The sequence below is a fragment of the Chiloscyllium plagiosum genome, chromosome 16 (genome assembly GCF_004010195.1).
Source record: "Chiloscyllium plagiosum isolate BGI_BamShark_2017 chromosome 16, ASM401019v2, whole genome shotgun sequence".
Taxonomy (NCBI): domain Eukaryota; kingdom Metazoa; phylum Chordata; class Chondrichthyes; order Orectolobiformes; family Hemiscylliidae; genus Chiloscyllium; species Chiloscyllium plagiosum.
In genome coordinates, this window is record NC_057725.1 from 63,052,607 (window position 1) to 63,074,541 (window position 21,935).

At 43.7% G+C, this 21,935-nt stretch overlaps 2 protein-coding genes across 4 annotated transcripts in view; one reads left to right on the forward strand and one right to left on the reverse strand.

Annotated features, from left to right (window-relative positions):
- The window catches only part of LOC122557968 (excitatory amino acid transporter 2-like), a 510,588-nt gene that overhangs the window by 117,722 nt on the left and 370,931 nt on the right, over positions 1-21,935 (forward strand). The window lies entirely within an intron of this gene.
- LOC122557971 (APAF1 interacting protein) overlaps positions 19,549-21,935 on the reverse strand; it is a 53,264-nt gene continuing 50,877 nt past the window's right edge. Inside the window, exons 6-7 of the mRNA XM_043706272.1 lie at positions 21,119-21,286; positions 19,549-21,038 (exon numbers count right to left, since the gene is read on the reverse strand). Of these exons, the coding sequence (XP_043562207.1) occupies positions 20,939-21,038; positions 21,119-21,286 (268 nt within the window). The 3' untranslated portion in view covers positions 19,549-20,938. The remainder of the gene's footprint in view (positions 21,039-21,118; positions 21,287-21,935) is intronic.

Sequence of the window (21,935 nt, forward strand, 5' to 3'; positions counted from 1 at the left end):
TTGGGGGTGGACGGGGGCAGTGTTGGATGGGGGGGGCATATGGGTGGGGTGGGGGCTCGCACGCAGTGTGCTGCAGCCTAGTCTCCTGGACGGGGAATGGACTTAACAAACATCTCCGAGCCCCAGAGGAAAAGCATTGAATCAATTAACCAAATAATCAATTAGCGCAGTGTGCTGCAGCCTAGTCTCCTGGACGGGGAATGGACTTAACAAACATCTCCGAGCCCCAGAGGAAAAGCATTGAATCAATTAACCAAATAATCAATTAGTTGAATGAAGTAGTGCCCGCCCATCTCGTTCGGATAATCAAGGTTCCTCTGTATTTCTATTTCCTGTGAATACCTGGGGCCCAGTGCTAATCCGTGTGGAACCCTACGAGTCACTACCGTACATCGGGATAAAGGCCCAAGTCAACTGGTTTAAGGGGAATTCTTAAGCAGTTTGAGCATGAGAAAGAAACGAATCAGCTGGAAATGGGAAAGGCAATGGAAAACTATACAACTTGAACCTGTAGGTCAGAATCAGCAAAAGGAAACAAGAAAGAGCACTGAACAAGCTGAAACTAGAATTGAAAAGGTGAGTAAAATGGTCAAAGGAAAAGCATATTTAATGGAGAGGAGGCTGATGGCCGAGTTAGTGTCAATTTCATTCGAGATTTCACATGATTATGACACAGCAGGAAGAGATATTCTTGCAAGCTAATTCCTGAGGCAAAAGTTTCGAAACATAAGGAAACAACTTGGCCGACATGCCTTATATTTCAAAACATTTGGATCTTAAGATATAGTATTAGAAGCAAATGCCACTTATTAATTTCTCAGGGAATTTACCTACTTAGATGAATTTAATATTTCACTTCCTCCAGCAAATAGAATTCATGTTCAAGGTCAGAGAGTCCAACAGTTAGACAGCAGCAGAGATGGCTTGTCATTGTCAGCTAATTGATAAAATTAAATCTTTTATTCATCATTTCCGTGAAGCCGAGAAGGATAGAAAGTGAGAGATTAAAAGGAAGGCAGGTCAGCAGAGTAGGGAAGGAACAATTGCGGGGAAAGCTTTGCGAATTCTTCCTCAAACAGAGCAGGAAGTTGCTGAGAATAGCAAAGGTTAAAATGGGACACCTTCGCTCGGAATACTGCAAGTTGCGGGGAAACCTATGGACTATTTTGAGGTTTCGATTAGATTCCCTACAGTGCAGAAACGGGCCCTTTGGCCCAACAAGTTCACACCAACCCTCCGAAGAGTAACCCACCCAGACCCATTTCCCTCTGACTAATGCACCTAGCACTATGGGCAATTTAGCGTGGCCACTTCACCTGACCTGCACATTTTGGACTGTGGGAGGAAACCCATGCAGACACAGGGAGAATGTTCAGACTCCACACAGGCAGACACCCGAGGCTGGAACCAAACCCGGGACCCTGGTGCTGTGAGGCAGCAGTGCTAACCACTGAGTCACATTGCCAACCTAACGTTTCTCAACAAGTGGAAGGATGATTTTAAAATGATGACAGGATATGACCCAAGTGGACTGAGAGTAGCGACTTGCAGGAAAATCCACATCAGAGCAGTGAATCATTCAGAAGGGTAATAGTGGGACTGCAGGGTCAATATGATCTCATAAAGGTGAAGGCTGGGATCACCAAGTCCAGAGAACCCTGCATGTCCAGGGATGAACATATTAAGGGATTGAATAAGGGGGAAAATAATGAAGCTTATGGTCGAAAGCTCATAAAAGCGGGTGCCTTAGAGGAGCATAGAAAGTGTAGGGTTGTTTAATGTGTCATGGATAACAGCAGCAATGTTAGATCTTCAAAGGATTAAGCAACTGAAATTATGTTGTGTAACCTACGTCCAGCTAAGAAGGATCCTCTTCTTAATTAACCCTTTGAATTCACTGAGCTGTTCCTTGAACCACAAGGGCAATTATTTGAGATGGCATCTATAAGGAGAAGATTTTACTGAGGGCAAAGAATTATTCGTGGTGACCTTATGGTTAATAGGCAAAAGGATCATATGGCTAAGAATATTCTAGGATTTAAGTAAAAACCTATACTAATGTTTAATTAACATAATGACAGAGCACAGAAATGTTATAGTGAAGCCTGCACATTTTCTCTAAATCCAGGCTATGACATTTCCCAATGTGAGTCTTTCAAATGCATATGTTACTCTTCATTTCATGTACTGCATTTATACAGAGGTTACAGAGATGGGATAGTTCTGGGTGGGATGATCTTTGGAGGATGGTGTGTACTCAATGGGCTGAATGGCCTGCTTCTACACTGTATTTATCTTGAGTCAGCTTCAATATGAGTGTACCTCAGTCTGAAAGAATTGAAAAGCATCTCAACTTAATGCCACCCATACAGCACTGTATGGAAACAATGACTGGAATTATTGGAAACTATTTACAGGATATTGTCTCATTCCTGGAACAGAACTGTTAAACTCTCATATTGCAGGATTTTTTTTTCTCATTGTTTCCAAATTTAAGCTTTTCTTTCACACATTGTTTTTTCCAATTTCCATTATTTGAATACATTCAAGCAGTTATACGCTTTCTCTGTACCTTAGACTACATTCAGTGAATGAACAGTTGAGGAATACAGACGTGAAGGATTCTGGCTTTGTTCCACTATCTGTTGGCTTGAGTCTGGTTGGTAGGAAGGGGTAAATTGACCAGGGTACCTATTCCTGTTCACTATCTATTACTATTTGGGCAGAACGATAACAATAGGGACAGATGGTACTGTGTTTTTCAATTCTATTGCAATTTCAAAGCTCACCAAACCAAAGAAGAACACAGATGAAACATCCTTACATAGAAAATGGTTAGAATGTGAACCTCATATCAACATGGGGTAGTTAGCTGAATTAGAGTCATAGAGATATACAGCATGGAAACAGACCCTTCAGCCCAACTCGACCACGCCAAGCAGATATCCCAAATTAATCTAGTTCCTTTTAAGGTCATCTCTCAGGCTCCAGGGAAAATAACTCCAGCCTATTCAGCCTCTCCTTCTAACTCAAACCCTCCAACCCTGACAACATTCTTGTAGATCTTTTCTGAACCCTTTCAAGTTTCACAACATCCTTCCTATAGGAGGGAGACCAGAATTGCGCACAATATTACAGAAGTGGCATAACCAATGTACTGTACAGCCACAACATGACCGCTCAACTCTTATACTCAATGCACTGACCAATAAACGCCTTCTTCACTACTCTATTGACCTGCGACTCTACTTTCAAGGAGCTATGAACCTGCACTCCAAGGTCTCTTTGTTCAGCAACACTCCCCAAGACTTTACCATTACGTGCATTAGTCCTGCTCTGATTTATCTTTCCAAAATGCAGCATCTCACATTTATCTAAATTAAACTCCATCTGCCACTCATCGGCCCATCTGATCAAGATCCCGTTGTAGTCTGAGGTAACCTTCTTCACTGTCCACTACACCTCTAATTTGGGTGGCATCTGCAAACTTACTAACCATTACTCCTATGTTCACGTCCTATGAATAGCATGAACATCTTTTAGAAGGAAGCTAGATAAACGCATGAAAGAGAAAGGGTTAGATATGCTGATCGGGTAAGATGAATTAGAGTGCGAGGTGGCCTTTGTAAAGCAAAAGCTAGTTGGACAAAATGGCCCGTTGCTGTGCTTGTAAATGGCAAAGAATTCTATGAACATGAAGATTTTTGTAATATTTTTTAAAGACATGATAAAACACAACATGGATGTGAGGCCTTTCATGTGAGAATAATTGCAGATTGATTGTATGAAAGATTTACCAGTAAACACAATCATGTTTCCAACAGGAGTTGCCAATTCCAGATACAGGCAGGAGGGATCCCCAAATAAAACATTGCTACAGTGGATTTAATTCATGTGGTAATGATTGTGACAACCTTATTGCTTCACTTTAATGTTAAAGTCATGTTAGAGCCATTACTGATCTTTCATTATTTTTAGTTTAGTTTAGTCTTTTATTAATTTTGGTTTCATAGAATCCCTATAGTGTAGAAGCAGGCCATTCGGCCCATTGAGTCCACACCACCCTCCAAAGATCACCCCATCCCTGTAACCCCACATTTCCCATGGCTAATCCATCTACCCGCACATCCCTGGACATGATGGACAACTTATGGCCAATCCACCTAACCTGCACATCCCTTGGCCTGTGGGAGGAAGCCAGAGCACTGCAGAGAATACAAACACTCCATGTAGACAGTGGCCCGAGGGTGGGATCGAACCCGGGACCATGGCAATGTGAGGCAGCAGCGCTAACCACTGAGCCACCTTGTCACCCAAAAACAACGTTTGAAGTTGTGAACTGGAAACTGAGCTAAAGATGACTTTTGGAGTGTGGCTAACAGCTTGTGTTAAAAGAAACTCTAGACCAAACAAGAATTTGGCAGGAAGTTAATTGTAAGTTAGTTCCCAATTAAAAGTCCTGCAGAGGTTTGATCACTATGGATGAGCATTATATATCCATGGATAGCAGACATTGGCCATTAGTGAGATCAGTACCTGGTTCCAGCCAGTCTGAAAAATACCATTTGATCACACAGATGGCAGATGTTGAATGGTAAGAGCTGGTGGAAGGGATGGTTGTTGGTTTGTTGGGGAGAGGTCAGAGTTTGAAGGAAGCTGGCTGTTGATGTTGCAGCATGAAGATTTGAAGGTTCCCTGCCTAACCTCCCATGAGCAGCTCTGGAAGCTCAGGGAATAGAAAACTAAGTTATTACTGCCTTTTCCTGAGTAAACTATAAAGGTGACCCCGATCAACATCTTCAGGAAATCAACCAAGAAACCATCACCTACGTCTGGGGGACAATGCATTGTAAAGAATACTTAAATAACCTGTCCACTGGCTTTTATTGATTCCTTATCTATGTTTTGCTTGTCGGTCTGTTTGTCTCTTGTGTGGTTGGGGCTGAAAACAAAATTTTGGGGTTTAATGTATGAGATGAATGTGTTGGATTTTGCTCTACTGAAGTTATTGTATTATTAATCAATTGCTACATCTTTTGTTTAAGCTACAAACTAGTGTAGAGAATTGATTATTTGCAAAGTGTGGGATTGATTTATCAAACATTTCTGGTTGTGGCAAACCAGGGCAGTTCATGGCTTGGCAGAACAAAGAGAGCGAGGGGTGCAGGTGCATAGTTCTTTGAAAACGGAGTCGCAGGTAGACAGGGCAGCACATGTGCCTGCATTGGTCAGTGCGTTGAGTACAGGAGTTGGGATGAACAGGTGCCTGGTGTCTCCCTCAGTCAGCTGCAAAGTGTGGCAGTGATGTGCTCCCGATTCTCATCTCACTAACGTATGCCCCGAGGAAGGGGGGTGGGTCAGTATCTAAGCTGGTGGGAGCTCCCTTGTCCTCAGTGGGAGGTGGAGGTAATGACTGGAGGAGCTGGTTTGGAGGAGCTGTGTGGGTGCTGCCGGTGCCTGAAGGTGAAATAGGGTGAGAAGCTTCACCCCGATAAGAATATATTCAGAGTGGTGTCAATGGAAGAGCAGCAGCACACGATGGGTCTTTCTGGAACATGGAGATCTCAGTGAACGCTCTTCAGCGCCTTCCGCTAATTCTCACCTTAGGACCTGAGCAGATGGATATTGGCCACTCCAATACCCATGGTGGATTGTTCTGGTCTCCTGTGGCCTGTTTCTCCTGGAATCAGTGAGATGGAAGTAACTAGTCTTAGCTGGTATGTTCAGTACAGGTGCAGGAAAGGTGGTGAGATGTGCTGGATGAGTGACGAGGGAGCACAGAGGGCAGGAAGGGTTTTGTAGTTGAGGGAATACATTGCATAGAGTAGTGTAAGCAGTAAAGCATGAGGCTGGGTGGGAGGTGGGTGCAGTAGCAGGGTCCCAGAGTGTCAGGTAGTGGAGAGAAGGTGGGGACACTTACCCTTGCAGAGTATAGAAAATCACACACCTCCTTCCTACACCACTGGGCATTCCTCCAGACCCATGGAAACAGCATTGACCTGGATGGCATCTTTGGACCAGGATGGCAGGGCCTGGTGGCGCTTGTCCTAGGAAAGAAGACGGCCACCTTGGCACTACCATGTCCAACGGAACCTCCTGCTGCATGCCAGAGTGCCAATTTGCCTCAATCAACCATATTGTTTGGACATCCTTGCATATACCCAGATGATGGAGGGCAATTCCTGACTCACAGTATCAGGATTGGTGTTTAGCTGGGACATAGGTATAGCAGAAGGTCCCAGTACGATCAAGCACTTCCCCGGCAGTGAGTGCAAAATCACGGAGCTGTGGAGGAACAGTGCCTATGTAATGTGGTGAGCAGTGTAAAGTTATACACAAACACTTTGTAGCGTTCATGGAGAAAAAGTTCCCAATGGAGCTCCTTGACTTGATACTTAGCCACATTTTGGGAAAAATGTCTATCTTTTTTGTAGTCTCTTTATTTTCTCTTCACAATTTGCTCTCCTCACTGTTTCTCTCTATCATCAAGCAATCTGGTAACTGTACCTTCCATTCCTTTATCTAAAATGTTTATACGAATCACAAATTGTTATAGTCCCAGCAATACTCCCTGTGGCACATCATTCTTTACATCTTACCAACCTGTAAAAGACCCATTTATACTCGCTCTTAGGTTCCCCATGGCTAGCCAATCTTCTGTCCATGGCAGTATGAGTTTTTATTTTTGGAGAATTATAGAATCGTACAGTACAGGAAGTGGCCCTTCGACCCATCGGGTCTGTACCCCCAAAGCTACACTAAATCTACCCTACTCCCACTTTGCAGTACTTGGTTCATGTTCTTCAATGTTATTCCATCTCAACTGCTCATCCAAAGGTTTACCCTCCCAGATAGAGCTTTCCAGATTCCCATCACCCCTCTGGAGAAAATCATTTTTCTCAAATCCCCTCTGAATCCCTTGCCTTTCAGTTTAAAAATGATGCCCCTTGTTATTGGCCCTTCGAATAAGTGGGAGGAGCTTCTTTCTGTACACTCCTCATAAATCTTATCCACCTCAGTCAGGACCCCCCCTCAACCTCCTCTACTCTAAAGAAAACAACCCGTGCTTATCCAACTTCTCTTCATAGCTACAGTCTTTCAAATATAGTGCTTTCTGAAATGCCTTCCAGGAATGTCAATACTGTACACCCACCAGTACGCCTTTATCCAAGTACATGCAACTTCCTCAAAGAGCTGTCATAAATTAGTTAAACATGATTTCCCTTTCTTAAAACCATGCTGACTCTGCCTGATTATTTGGAACTTTTTCGCAGTGCCCTGTTATAACGTATTTAATAACATGTTAAGCTAATTAGCACTTCCCTGCTTTCTGTCTCTGCCCCCATCCCCACTCCCACCCCCCCCCCACCCCCCCCACTTTATGAATAAAGGGATTATATTCACTATCTTCCAATCCCTGAATTAAGAGGATTTTGAAAAATTAAAACCAATGTGTCAACCATCTCACTTCTTTTGAGACCCTCGGATGATTTTCATTAAGACCTAAGGATTTGTCAGCCTGTTGCTCCAATAATTTACTTTGTACCACTTCTCTAGGAGATTATTATTTTCCTGTGTTCACTCCTCCCATTTCCTGATATAAATGGCTACTCAGATGGAGGTTAAACGGTCCCATTCCTTGGCACCATTTTGGAGCGTGTCCTGGTCATTACTTACCCTCCACCAGTGTTGCTAAACAAATGATCTGGTCAATATCACCATTGCTGTTTCTGTGATCTTACTGTGAGTAAATTGGCTGTCACATTCCTACAAGTGTTCAAAGGTTCCTCATTCTTAGGTGCACTATTCCCACTTCCAAACTGTCCCTGAGAAGGTACTAGTGAGCTGCTCTCACTAAAACCGAGTAGCTTGCTAGGCCATATCAGAACAGTCCAAATTAGTCACATTAGTTCTTATCTGAACAGAGTTCTATCCGTGAACCAGATGCTTTTACAACAATCTGGTCATTTCATGGTTAGCGTTATGGTAGCTCTTTATCTCAGTTTTCTTTAATCGACTGACTTTAAATTTCTGATCACCATGGTAGGATTGGAACTCGCATCTCCAGATCATTAATCCATCTCTCTGGATTGCTGGATCATCAATCACCAAGCTGCCTTGCTACTGAAAATGGCTCTAAAGAGCTTAGGGATGTCCTATGGTTGTGAAAGGCGCTACAGAAATGTAAGTCTTTCCTTTTTAAAAAAATCTGTGCACTCTTTCTACTAAGGCACCCAAAGAGGGGGTGAAGGATTAGAATGGCTGCTAAACATCACTGAAAATCCCATTAACCTCAAGCATCAGTTGGCCCTTATTCCTGTTAGATTCTTACAGGATGTGTTAGTCATGGCCTAGCCCAGTTAAACAGATTGAGTTTCAACCCATGAATAATCTCTTTGAAATAGTGTGCACCTGAGGTGCCAGTCCTGCTTGCACTGAGATATGCAGTCGATGAAGACAGGTCGTGGTTTCTGATAGTATCAACTCGTTGCCTTTACTGTAAATTACATGGAGTTTGAGTTCACGCCATTCCTTTCAGAGGTAATGGGTTCATCACAGCAGCACAAATCTGGATTCTGGAACTATGGAGTAATCAGCAAAGAATGCTGTAAATGCTCAATGGGTCAGACAGCATTTAGGAAAAAATTTAACCAGTTAATGGCCCAAGACCCCTGAGGAGTGAGTGTCACCATCAAATTGCCACTTCACTCCTTGTTTTAATCATTACAATAGAGCTGTATATTTCTGGCATGGCATTCTGAAAGGGGCCTTTTTTAGAAATGCAGGGTGTAGCTGTTTCTGAAGTCTACCCTCTCAGTTTAAGACTGTTGAAGAAACCCAAACCACTCCCCCTTTTTCCAGTAGGAGGGTCAGGGTTGTGTCAGACGGTGTAGTCAGGTCTTGAGAGAGCATGAACTGGGGGAGTGGAGGAGGTAGTCTGACTGGAGGAATTAGTTGGACGGGAGGGGTTAGTGAATTTGGAGGGCATCAGTTGGCTTGGAGAGGGTGGTCCTGTTGGAGGAGTGGTCAAGTCAGAGGGGCAGTTGAGGGTCATCACCGGTCAGAAGGTTAAATGTCCAGGCAATCACTGCCTAGCCATTGTATCAGTGTTACTGAGGGGTCCTGATGCATATCTTGGGGAATACATTTGGTCTAATACATTAGACAATGATTTTCTATATGATTGATGAGGGAAGGGCAGTGGGTGCTGTCCACATGGACTTTGATAAGGCATTTGATAAGGTACTTCATGGCAGGTCAGGACAAGACAGTCTCATGGGATCCGAGGTGTTGCTGGCTGGTTGGATACAGAACTGGCTTGATCATAGAAGACAGAGAGTAGCGGTGGAAGGGTGCTTTTCAGAATGGAGATCAGTGACCAGTGGTACTGGGACCTTTGATGTTTGTAATAACATAGAAATGATCTGGAGGAAAATGTAGGTTGCAGTTAGTGAGGAAGATTGTCAAAGGATACAGTGTGTTATAGATAGATTGCAGATCTGGGAAGAGACATAGCAGATGGAGCTTAATTCGGGCAAATGTGAGGTGATGCATTTCAGAAGATCAAAATGAGGTGCAAATTATACAATAAATGGTAGAAGCCTTAGGCGCACTGACATACTGGATCTGGGGTTACAAATCCCTGAAAGTCGCAACATGGGTGGATAAGGTGATCCTGAAGGCTTGCTTTCATTGCTAGGGGAACCAAGTATAAAAGTTAGCAAGTTACGTTACAGCTGTACAAAACTTGAGTTTGGCCACATTTGGAATATTGAGTGCAATTCTGGTCACCACACTACCAGAAGGTTGTGGATGCTTTGGAGAGGGTTTACAGACAAGGTTTACGAGGATGTCGCCTGGTCTGGAGGATTTTAGTTATGAGGAGAGGCTGGATAAACTTGGATAGTTTTCACCGGAACGACAGAGGCTGAGGGGTGACTTCATAGAGGTCTACAAAATTATGAGAGACAGAGATGGGATGGATAGTCACAGGATTTTTTTCCAACGTGGAAAGGTCAACTACAAGAGGATTCAAGCTGTGAAGGGGAAAGTTTAGGGGAGAAGTGTGGGGAAAACCTTCAGACTGAGGGTGGTGACTGCCTGGAATGCACTTCCCTTGGAGGCAATGGAAGCAGGCATGTTAGCAATGTTTAAGGCATTTCTTGAGAAGCACATAAATGGGAGGTGAACAGAGGGTTAGAAACTGTGCATGGGCAATAAGTGGCAATCTAAATAAGGACTAGAATTCGGTGCAGGCTTGGTGGGCTGAAGGGCCTGTTCTTGTGCATTGAATTTTATTGATTATGGTCAGGTCTGCAGCGCTGGGACATCCTGACAATGCTCCAGTGAATTGCTATGGTGCATCTTGTAGATGGTACACTCTGCTAACACTGGGTGTCAGTGATGGAGGAAGTAAATGGTGATGAATAGGTTGCCAATCAAACAGTTTTCTCCTTGCTGGCATTGAGCTTCTTGAGTGTTGAGAGCACTGATCAGGTGGAGTATTCCTATCTTGACCTGTTCCTTGAAATTCCTTTGTGAAATCAGAATATAAATTTGACGTGGTATCACTCTGGAAGTGGTGAGAAGACCAACTGGGATGTTTGTCTGAGTATGGGGCTGGTGAGTGGAACATGAGGACAAGGGAACCTCGATTGTGGTAGGGTAGGGAAGATTCAGGGGGATAGAAAACAGGGAGGAAGTGAGAGAAACATGGAAAATAGGGCGAAATGATCAAGGGTATGTTAGTGAGAAGAATTGCCGATTGAGAAAAATATAGAGATAGCAAAATAAATGTTATGGAATGTGATCAGATGAATGCCTAGAAAGAATTGTAGTCAAGGCAGTGCGGGAGTATAATAGAGGGAGTTATTGAATTTAGTAACAGTAACAATGGTAAGTGGATGGGACTTACTGTAACCAGTGTGCTTCAAGGTAGCACTGAAGCAATACTTTGAACAATCAAATACGAATTATTGTGACTGCTTCCTCATTTTGCTGAGTCTAAGTGATTAGTCTCCCACCCAGTCTGTAGAGAGGACACTCTGTCAGAACGTACAATATTGTTTGTGTCTGTCCACAAGCACACCGGGGTTTCAATCAAGGTCAAGTGTTGGAGACTGGCTGCACAGGAGCCCTGGGCCTGTTCTGAGTCTGTTTTAACGGGAATCACTCTGACCATGGCGTTCAAAGCCATGTCGTTTGACAGAAGGAACTTGTTCCAAAGAACTTGCTGGTGAATCCCTGACAGTGAACACTGATTGATGGCTTGAGAAAATCAACCAAGAAATAATCACATATACTTGTGGAACAATGCATCACGTAAAAACTGCTTAACTAGTCTGGTCCATTTCATTAGTTTTCTTCACCGTGTTTGTCTGTCTGTCGGTCTGTTGTGTGAATGAGGCTGAAAAAAGGGATTAGCTCAGACATGTGGGCATATTCCTGCGCTGGACTCTTCCAATCCCTTTGTTTCCCAATCCTTGATCCGGCAACCTGACTATATCCCTATTAACATAAGGGGAGGAGGATGCAATCAGGGTTGGGGAATCAAACAAATGATGCAAATTGACTAGACTTGATTTTGATTTTACCAATATTATGTTGGAAAATATCCTGACTAATCTATCACTTGACATCAGACAAACAGTGACATGTCATGGTGATGGATTGTCAAACTAAAAGTGATGACAGATGAATGAATGAACGAACATACCGAAATGACAGGGCGGAAAGGACAAGTCTCTCCCACATTAATGAGAGAAGGAGTACCATAAATATTCACACTCTATCCACCTACACCTTGAACTCAGCCCACAACTCATTTAGTTCTCTGGCAAAGATAAACAAAACAGAGAAAAGTCCAGGGCTCATGAGATAAAAGTACATTTCTCGCCTACATCCTTAGGCCACCAAATCATATGAACCATTAACTCATTGTATGCTAATCCTTCTGCATGCTGTCATTTCTGCCCCAGTCAAGAGTCGGCCCGGCTCCCTCCTGACTGCAAACAAATACATAACATCAACACAATATTCAGAGGCTCAGGGCAGTGAGAAAACATAATCTGTAAACGTACAGCCTCTGCCTGATGGGTCAGAAGGGATCGCAAACTCACAGCTCATATGTGGGCAAGAATCTAACTGTAATAGACAAAGAATGAGCAAATTGTAAACAGCATAATATTGATTTTCTTACAAGACGCACAAGTCTACAATGAGATGCAATTTCCTCCTGTAAAAGTTTCCTTGTTGAAAATTCCTAATGGTATTTGGCAGTATCCTATCGGAAAGATGTTATGAAACTTGAAAGTGTTCAGTAAAGATTTACAAGGATGTTGCCAGGGTTGGAGGATCTGAGCTACAGGGAGAGGCTGAACAGGCTGGGGCTGTTTTCCCTGGAGCATCGGAGGCTGAGGGGTGACCTTATAGAGGTTTACAAAATTATGAGGGGCATGGATAGGATAAACAGGCAAAGTCTTTTCCCTGGGATCGGGGAGTCCAGAACAAGAGGGCATAGGTTTAGAGTGAGAGGGGAAAGATATAAAAGAGACCTAAGGGGCAACGTTTTCACGCAGAGGGTGGTACGTGTATGGAATGAGCTGCCAGAGGATGTGGTGGAGGCTGGTATAATTGCAACATTTAAGAGGCATTTGGATAGGTATATGAATAGGAAGGGTTTGGAGGGATATGGGCCGGGTGCTGGCACTAGATTGAGTTGGGATATCTGGTCGGCATGGACGAGTTGGACCGAAGGGTCTGTTTCCATACTGTACATCTGTATGACTCTAGTAAGAAGCAAAGAAGAAGTAACTGTACCATTAGAGGTTTCTTGTGAGAATATGTGGAATGTTGACCTGATTCTCTTTATAGTGATGTGGTTGTATTCTGAGACTAGCACGAGAAGTGTTAACGTTGGGAAGTGGAGCACAATATGCACTGGCACACACTGTGCCAAATTATGGGCAGGTCTCAGCTGTGATTTCAAGCCCAACATGAAGTTTATTAAAAGCTAAAAATTGGGAACTCTTGGGTCAGAGAGCATCTGTGAAGAGAGAAACAGTCTTTACTTTTCAGGTCAGTGAGCCTTAATCAGAAATTGATTGCAATTGCTCGAGCAAATTACATGTAGAACCATTCTAGTCAACAGATCAAGCAAATGCTGATCCCATCAGCACAGAGACACAACTTGCATCAAAAGTGGCTGTGTGCACTGGTGAATAAAAGACGTGGGATGAAGAATGGTGGGGAGGGCTGTGGAGGTTGGTTTGAACTGTGGGATGGCTCCAACCTCCAGGCTGTGGGGGAGGTCAAATGAGGCTAAAAGAGAGGTCACATCAAGCCAGGGAGAACACTGGGAACCGACTTCAGGAGGAGCAGTTAGTGCAAGGCGCACAGCACTACTCCCCGAGACACACATTCTGTTTCTTCCAATCATTGTCTGCAGATTACACCAGTTCTGTTGGCCACTGGGAGATAGAATGTAGACATTTTCCCTGATCAAACTGTTCAGAGATGCTATAACACACCTCTGGAGATGGTGGGACTTGAACCAGGCCTCCTGACTCAGAGATAGGGACACTGCTACTGACGATATCAAGTTTATACAGGGCATAATCTGCAATGCCAATCAGGAGTGCATTAAAATATAAAATGCTGTGGTTAAAGGCACTGAAAACATTTTCAGTACCAAACTCTGAGGCACAGGCAAAGATGAGTGACGGTACAGAGGTGAAAATAGGGGATCTTAGAAACAAGAGAATCCTTAAACAGTAAATTACAGTTGGGACAGAACTTAGGGAGGGCAAGAGATGAGACCTGTCTTTGCACACAGAGTACGAAACTAACATGATACAGGTCATTATGCTATAACGCAGGTTTTGTTAGCGTGAATTCGCCAAAACACGATTGACAAATTGCGACAAACTATTTCTACAGCATGAAGTTTTAAAGGGTGTATTGGTTATACCGTAATTCCGGCCCCATTAGTTTAAATGGTGCTGCTATTATGCGATTTTCTTACAACATGGGGCTGCAGGAGAATGGAACTACTGCGTTATAGCAGAAATGGCAGATTTTTAGCCAAAGCTGTGAATATATTACTTAATTGATGTTGCTTCTGTTTTTGCAATAAATGTTTATTTTCGCTTACAAAAACTGATCAATAACATCACCTTAATTCAGTACATGCTCTCAGTCCTAAGACTTTAGCAGGCTCCTTTGTTTCAGATTTCACCTTTAACCATGTTGCAATTCAAACTCAGGAGCTTGGAACATTATCCTGGGAGCTCGACCAAAGCAGAGACACTACCATTGCGCCACCATCTGGCAGAATCAGAAATTTCCGATTCTATCCAGTGATAATTTTAAATAACATCTCCAATCCTAATTGGTGGCTGTTGCTGTTTCTCCTGTCCCTAACCCAGCGACTGTTGCTGTTTCTCCTGTTCCCGATCCAGTGATGTTGGTGTTTCTCCTGTTCCTAACCCAGTGACCATTGGTGTTTCTCCTGTTCCCTACCCAGTGACCATTGGTGTTTCTCCTGTTCCCTACCCAGTGACCGTTGCTGTTTCTCCTGTTCCTGACCCAGTGACCATTGGTGTTTCTCCTGTTCCTGACCCAGTGACCGTTGCTGTTTCTCCTGTTCCTGACCCAGTGACCGTTGCTGTTTCTCCTGTTCCCGACCCAGTGACCGTTGGTGTTTCTCCTGTTCTTGACTCAGTGACCATTGGTGTTTCTCCTGTTCCCGACCCAGTGACTGTTGCTGTTTCTCCTGTTCCCGACCCAGTGACCATTGCTGTTTCTCCTGTTCCTAACCCAGTGACGTTGGTGTTTCTCCTGTTCCCGACCCAGTGATGTTGGTGTTTCTCCTGTTCTTGACCTGTCCTCTAACCTTAATTAAGAGTCCACAGACGTGCCACAAAAAGAGGGTCAAAGGAAGTTTAGATCGAAGAGTGAGGCTTCAGCTCAGGAATCTTTGACAAGGAAGTTGAGTGAAGTGATTACACCACAGTTGAAGAGGGTGAAGACATGACTGCCCAGCTGGTTCAGTGCGCTACATGCTTGATGTGGGAGGTCAACGACTCTGTGTCTGGCTCGTATATGTGTGGAAAATGTGTGCACATTCAGCAATTGACCGAGCATATTGCCGACCAGGGAGAAGGCAATTCTGGATCTGGTATTGTGTAACGAACCAGAATTGGTCAGAGACCTCGAATTGAAGGAGCCATTGGGAAGTAGCGACCATAATACAATAAGCTTCAATCTGCCCAGTGACTGTTGCTGTTTCTCCTGTTCCTGACCCAGTGACTGTTGCTGTTTCTCCTGTTCCTGACCCAGTGACTGTTGGTGTTTCTCCTGTTCCTGACTCAGTGACCGTTGCTGTTTCTCCTGTTACCGACCCAGTGACCGTTGGTGTTTCTCCTGTTCCCGACCCAGTGACCGTTGGTGTTTCTCCTGTTCCTGACCCAGTGACTGTTGCAGTTTCTCCTGTTCCTGACCCAGTGACTGTTGCTGTTTCTCCTGTTCCTGACCCAGTGATGTTGGTGTTTCTCCTGTTCCTAACACAGTGACTGTTGCTGTTTCTCCTGTTCCCGACCCAATGACTGTTGCTGTTTCTCCTGTTCCCGACCCAGTGACTGTTAGTGTTTCTCCTGTTCCCGACCCAGTGACTGTTAGTGTTTCTCCTGTTCCCGACCCAGTGACCGTTGGTGTTTCTCCTGTTCCTGACCCGTGACCGTTGCTGTTTCTCCTGTTCCTGACCCAGCGACTGTTGCTGTTTCTCCTGTTCCCAACCCAGTGACCGTTGGTGTTTCTCCTGTTCCTGACCCAGTGATGTTGCTGTTTCTCCTGTTCCTGACCCAGCGACTGTTACTGTTTCTCCTGTTCCCAACCCAGTGACTGTTGGTGTTTATCCTGTTCCTGACCCAGTGACCGTTGGTGTTTCTCCTGTTCCTGACCCAGCGACTGTTACTGTTTCTCCTGTTCCCAACCCAGTGACTGTTACTGTTTCTCCTGTTCCTAACACAGTGACTGTTGCTGTTTCTCCTGTTCCTAACCCAGTGACCGTTGGTGTTTCTCCTGTTCCTGACCCAGTGACGTTGGTGTTTCTCCTGTTCCTGACCCAGTGACCGTTGGTGTTTCTCCTGTTCCTGACCCAGTGACTGTTGCTGTTTCTCCTGTTCCTGACCCAGTGATATTGGTGCTTCACCTGTTCCTGACCCAGTGACCGTTGTTGTTTCTCCTGTTCCTAACCCAGTGATATTGCTGTTTCTCCTGTTCCTGCCCCAGTGATGTTGATGTTTCTCCCATTGCTGGCACAACTGCTAGAATCCTCCCGTTACTACCTAGATGAAACAATAGTATTCCCTTTCCGTTGGTGTTTCTCCTGTTCCTGACCCAGTGACCATTGCTGTTTCTCCTGTTCCTAACCCAGTGATGTTGATGTTTCTCCCATTGCTGGCACAACTGCTAGAATCCTCCCGTTACTACCTAGATGAAACAATAGTATTCCCTTTCAAACTTTGTGGTATTTCTCCCGATTGATCAGCTATTTGTGTTTTAAGTTTTGTCTCTGCTATAGATCATTGATAGATAGTAAGTGCTGAAAAACCTCAGTGGACCAGGCAATGTCTGTGCAGTGAAATCGAGTAAATGCTTCAGGTCTGTGGCTGGAGCTGAATACAGACAGAAATGCCATGGTTTTTAAGGTATTGGAAGGGAGAGAGTACAGGAAGAAAGGAGAAGGTCCGTGATTATGTTGGAGGCTGGGGAGATGGAAGAACAAATCTGATAGACAACCACATGCTGCATAATGGGATGGTATCACATCCATAGGTCTGTGTGGGTAAATCATTCATCATTGCATCAGCAAGGAATGAGCCCAGCTGATGTCCTTCTCTGTATTTTGCTGTTCAAACTCTCGGACAGTAATCCTTAATCAAATCAACGTTACTACATATTTTTCATGTCGTTTTTATATTTATCTGTGGTTGCCATTAGCGAGCTGTCAGGCTCCCAGGTATCTGGTTGATGGGATGATGGGCTGGATTTAGGCATCTCATCATTGGTCCTTCTGTCATTGGCTATTGCAGCACATATTTCACTTCCTCCTTTTTGGCTTCTCTATCCATTGGAGGCAGGAAAGCTGTAGTGCAGTGTAATTTCTCTGACAGTCTGATGCAAATATTATTGAAATTGAAATCTTATGACCCTCTCAAGCAGAATAAGAGATCCCCCTTCCACTATTTGAACAGAAAGTGGTGGAATTTACCCTGTGTCCCGGTCGATATTTGTCCCTCCAATACCACGAATCGCACTCTGTATCCACTTACTGCTATTTTGGGAGAGCTTGCTGCTCACTGATTGGCTATCCTGTTTCTTACACTTGAAAAATGACCATACTTTTCAAGAAGTTCATTGGTGGTAAAATGCTTTAAGCAATTCTCAGTTTGGGAAAGTTATAGAAATAGAAGTTCTTTGGTAACACTTATCTAAAGATGTAAATATATGTACTTAGTCATACAGCACAGAAATAGACTCTTCGGTCCTACCAGTCCATGCTGAACATAATCCCCAAAGCAAACTAGTCCTACCTGCCTGCTCCTGGCCCATATCCCTCCATGCCTTGCCTATCCATGTACTTATTTAAGTGTCTCTGAAATGTTTTAAGTGTGAACACATCCACCACTTCCCTCAGGAAGTTTATTCCACTCTGTGTAAAAGATTTGTCCTTCATGTCTTTTTTAAATCTCTCTCCTCACCTTAAAACTATGCACCCTATTCTTGAAATCCCCAACCCTTCGGAAAAGACACCATTAACTTTATCTATACACATGATTTTATAAATCTCTATAAGGTCACCTCTCAAACTCCTATGCTCCAGTGAAAAAAGTGCTAGCCTATCCAAACTTTGATTAGATTAGATTAGATTAGATTCCCTACAGTGTGGAAACAGGCCCTTCGGCCCAACAAGTCCACACCGACCCTCCGAAAAGAAACCCACGCAGACCCATTTCCCTCTGACTAATGCACCTAACACTATAGGCAATTTAGCATGGCCAATTCACCTGATCTGCACATCTTTGGACTGTGGGAGGACCCGGAGGAAACCCACGCAGACATGGGGAGAATGTGCAAACTCCACACAGACAGTTGCCCGAGGCTGGAATCGAACCTGGGTCCCTGGTGCTGTGAGGCAGCCGTGCTAACCACTGAGCCATCGTGCCACCGCCCCTTTATAATTCAAACCTTCCATACTCAGCAACATCCTGGTAAATCTCTTCTGAACCCTCTCTAGCTGTGTAACAGAATCTACATTCTCCTGTTCCACAATGAGGGTAGTCCTCTAACTGACTTAGAATTTTGCACTAAGTATCATGTGTGCATTACAAATGGATAGAGGCAGAAATACCTGGCAGAATCCTAGAAAAGTCTTATAGAGTTGAATTCTTGGAAGAAGCGACAGCATTGGTAACACCAGCAGTTAACTCAGTTACACTACAACCATGTTATAACATCTTTTCAATCCTTTAAAAATAATCAAAAATTTATTTCCAATTATACTCAAGGTATTAAATCCAAGCTAACAACATGCATCGTAACAATTCAGAAAGATTCAGTATTTGCATGCGTGAAACTATAGTTGAATTTCCAGTTAAGTCTTAGCTTAATGTTAAACCAATGATTTATCTTTCATAAGATATGGGCATTGCTGGCATATCCAGTACGTCTTATTCAAATTTTTAAAGGTGCATTCTTGAACCACTGCGGCCTGTGTGATATAGGTACAACCACAGTGCTGTTATGAAGGGAGTTCTCGGGCTTTAATCCAGTGACAAATTAGTCCCAAGTTGGGATGATTAAAGGCTTACAGGGGCACTTGCTGACAGTGTGGTTCCATTGCACCTGCTGCTCTTGTCGTTTAAGGTGGCAAACATCATGGTTTTGGGAGGTGCTGTCAAAAGGGACTTAGCAAGTTGCTACAGTGACACTCAGAAAGTACGCACTACTGCCACCGTGAGTTACTATGGTCGAGGGTTGCTAATCAGTGGGTTGCTTTATCCTGAATGGTATTAGGTTTTTTTGAGGATTGTTGAAGATGCAACTTATCCAGGTAAATGAAGAGTGTTCCATCACACCCCTAACTTGGAGATTGAGGACAGGATTTGAAGAATCATAACCACAGTATATATATTCTACTGGCTCATCACAGTTTATGGCCAATGGTAACTCCAAGATGCTAGAAGTTTTACTTATTTATTTTTTAAAATTCATTTGTGGGATGAGGGTGTCTCTGGCTAGGCCAGCTCTATTCCTGATGAAGGGCTTTTGCCCGAAACATCGATTTTCCTGCTCCTCAGATGCTGCCCGATCTTCTGTGCTTTTCCAGCACCACTCTAATCTAAACTCTGGTTTCCAGCATCCGCAGTCCTCACTTCTGCCCAGCATTTATCGCCCATCCTAATTGCCCAGAGAGCAGTTACGAGTCAACCACATTGCTATGGGTCTGGAGTCACATGTAAACCAGACCAGATAAATGTCCTTCCCTAAAAAGATGTTAGTGAACCAGAAGGGTTTTTCAACCATCGACAATGGTTTCATGGTCATCGTTAGACTCTTAATTCCAGGTTTCTATTGAAGTCAAATTTGAAGTGCTGTAGTACACAGGCCTGGTTTTCCCAATTTCTCCTCATAGGACAGTCCTGCTATCCTTGAAACAAGTCTGAGTAGGGGGGAATGAACCTTCGGTGAAGGTGGGACTTCGATCTTCACAAAGACTGTGCATTGCACTCACAGTTTCATCTGTGACAGGGAAATCGAAGAGCGTGAGGCCATGTAGGTTTTTCCATCTTGTTGGCTCTTTAACCGCCTGGTTTGGCAGAGGTGTCTTTTAGGACTTCACCAGCTTAGTCAATCTTGGTGATGGACAGGTAGTTGGCAATCAGGAGGTGGTTTCCTTTCCTTGGTCACGTCTGATCTGACCTCATGAGACGTCATGGGTTCTGAAGTCAGTGTTGAGGTCTCCCAAACCAATTCCATCATGGCTATAAACCTGACGGAGGAGTCTGTGACAGTTTCTCCAAGGTATAATTCTATATGTGCTTGAATGGGCTGTGGGACAGCTCTCTCAATTTTGGTGCAGGCCTCAAGTTAATGGTGAGGACAACCGAGGGTTGACAGGGAAAGGTGTGCCTTTATCACTTCCAGAGTCTGGGTTGATACTGGTTTTATTCTTGTTCAACTTTTCTGTAGTGGTTCTATAATTTAGCAGCTTACAAGGCCAGTTCAGAGGGTAGTTAAGAGACAACCATATTGCTATCAGTCTGTCGACAGATGTAGGCCCAACCAGGTAAGGACGGTGAAGAAACAGATAGGATTTCATGACAGTCTGATAGTTTCATTGTTACCATCACTGAGATATGAACTGATTGAAGGTAAACTTATCCAGCTGAGATGACATCAATCTTGGTTTTTTTCCCCAGAAAATTAACCTGAGAATTAGACTGGTTTACCATGCGGTACCATTAGCACTCAGCTATGCTCTAGGTTAAAGTTACCTGGAGAAAAGAACTTACTGACTACTTTCCCTAAAGAGTGACCTGCATGATAATTGAATGCAGAGGACTTGGGATAGATGTTCCTAATAAGAGTTTTGTTAGCGCTTATGCCAGAGCGCAGTCTTTGGACTTGAGTCATTGTAAAATATTCAATTTTGTTGAGTCTGAATGTCAGTGATTAAGAGACCATGGCAAAGGTTGCCTGAAACAATCCACACATGGATATCTGACATCAGCGTGAATATTCACCCGTGCTGTAGTTGAGCTCTGTTCATAGAGTAGGACAGGTTGTAAAGTTCATAGAGTCATATGAGGCACAAGTCTTCAGATTTACAATGTAGCTCTGCAACTGACCACAGGTATTTCCTGATAGAGCTATCTTAGACAATGCCCTTTTCTTCCACTGGCTGGCGAGATGGGTCAAGGCCGCATTGTTTCATTTGTATAGCTATATCAAACAGATAATCGTAGCACTCACACCTGTGGAGGGAAACGCAATTGGGTTAAAGTGCATTGTTCAGAGACACTGAAATAGGTTAACCAGCACAGACTGCACTCACATTGTTTTAGCATTTTGCCATGTCTTCCCCCATACATAGATGCCATGGCGCCGAACCAGTACAGCGCAGGATTCTGGGTATTCCTCCATGGCACGTGCCATTCGGTCCTTCAGATCCTTTTCCTCTGGGGTATTCTCTATGATAGGAACCACCAGCAGCTCATCATATCTGGCAAACACAAAAACATTTAGTGACGTTTGATAAAACAAAGAAACCATTAGCCTGATGTTTAAATTTGGGTAATCGCATTGCCAAGTAACCTCAACAAGATGAATGAACTAGCTTTATTGTCATGTGTACTCAAATGAATACAGTGAAAACTTTACAGGAAATGTAAAGGGGGGTAGAGGTTTGAAACTCCCTTCCACAAACAGCAGTTAATGCCCGATAAGTTGGTAGTTTTAAATCTGGGATAAATACATTTTTGTTAAGCAAAGATATTAATGGATATGACAGGTGTATGGATCATAGATCACCATGATCTCACTGAATGGGCAGAACAGGCTGAATAGCGTACTCCTCCTCTTATATTCCTACGAAGAAATGCACTTTCAGTTCCTTTACTAACATGCAGCTAAATCAATTGTCTTTATGTTTATTAACTTAATAACTCATTTGGTTCTGTGGGTGAGAATAACATAAAATGAAACTGCTTTCACATTGACTTATTTCAACCTTCTCTCACTCCCAGGAGGATTCCATGCCATTTTGTCTCACCTCTTCCGTACCTTGATTATATAATAATTATTAGCACAGAGGACTTCATTGTGTGACAGCATGGTGCAAATAACTAACATGTCCTCAAAAGACAGCCCCC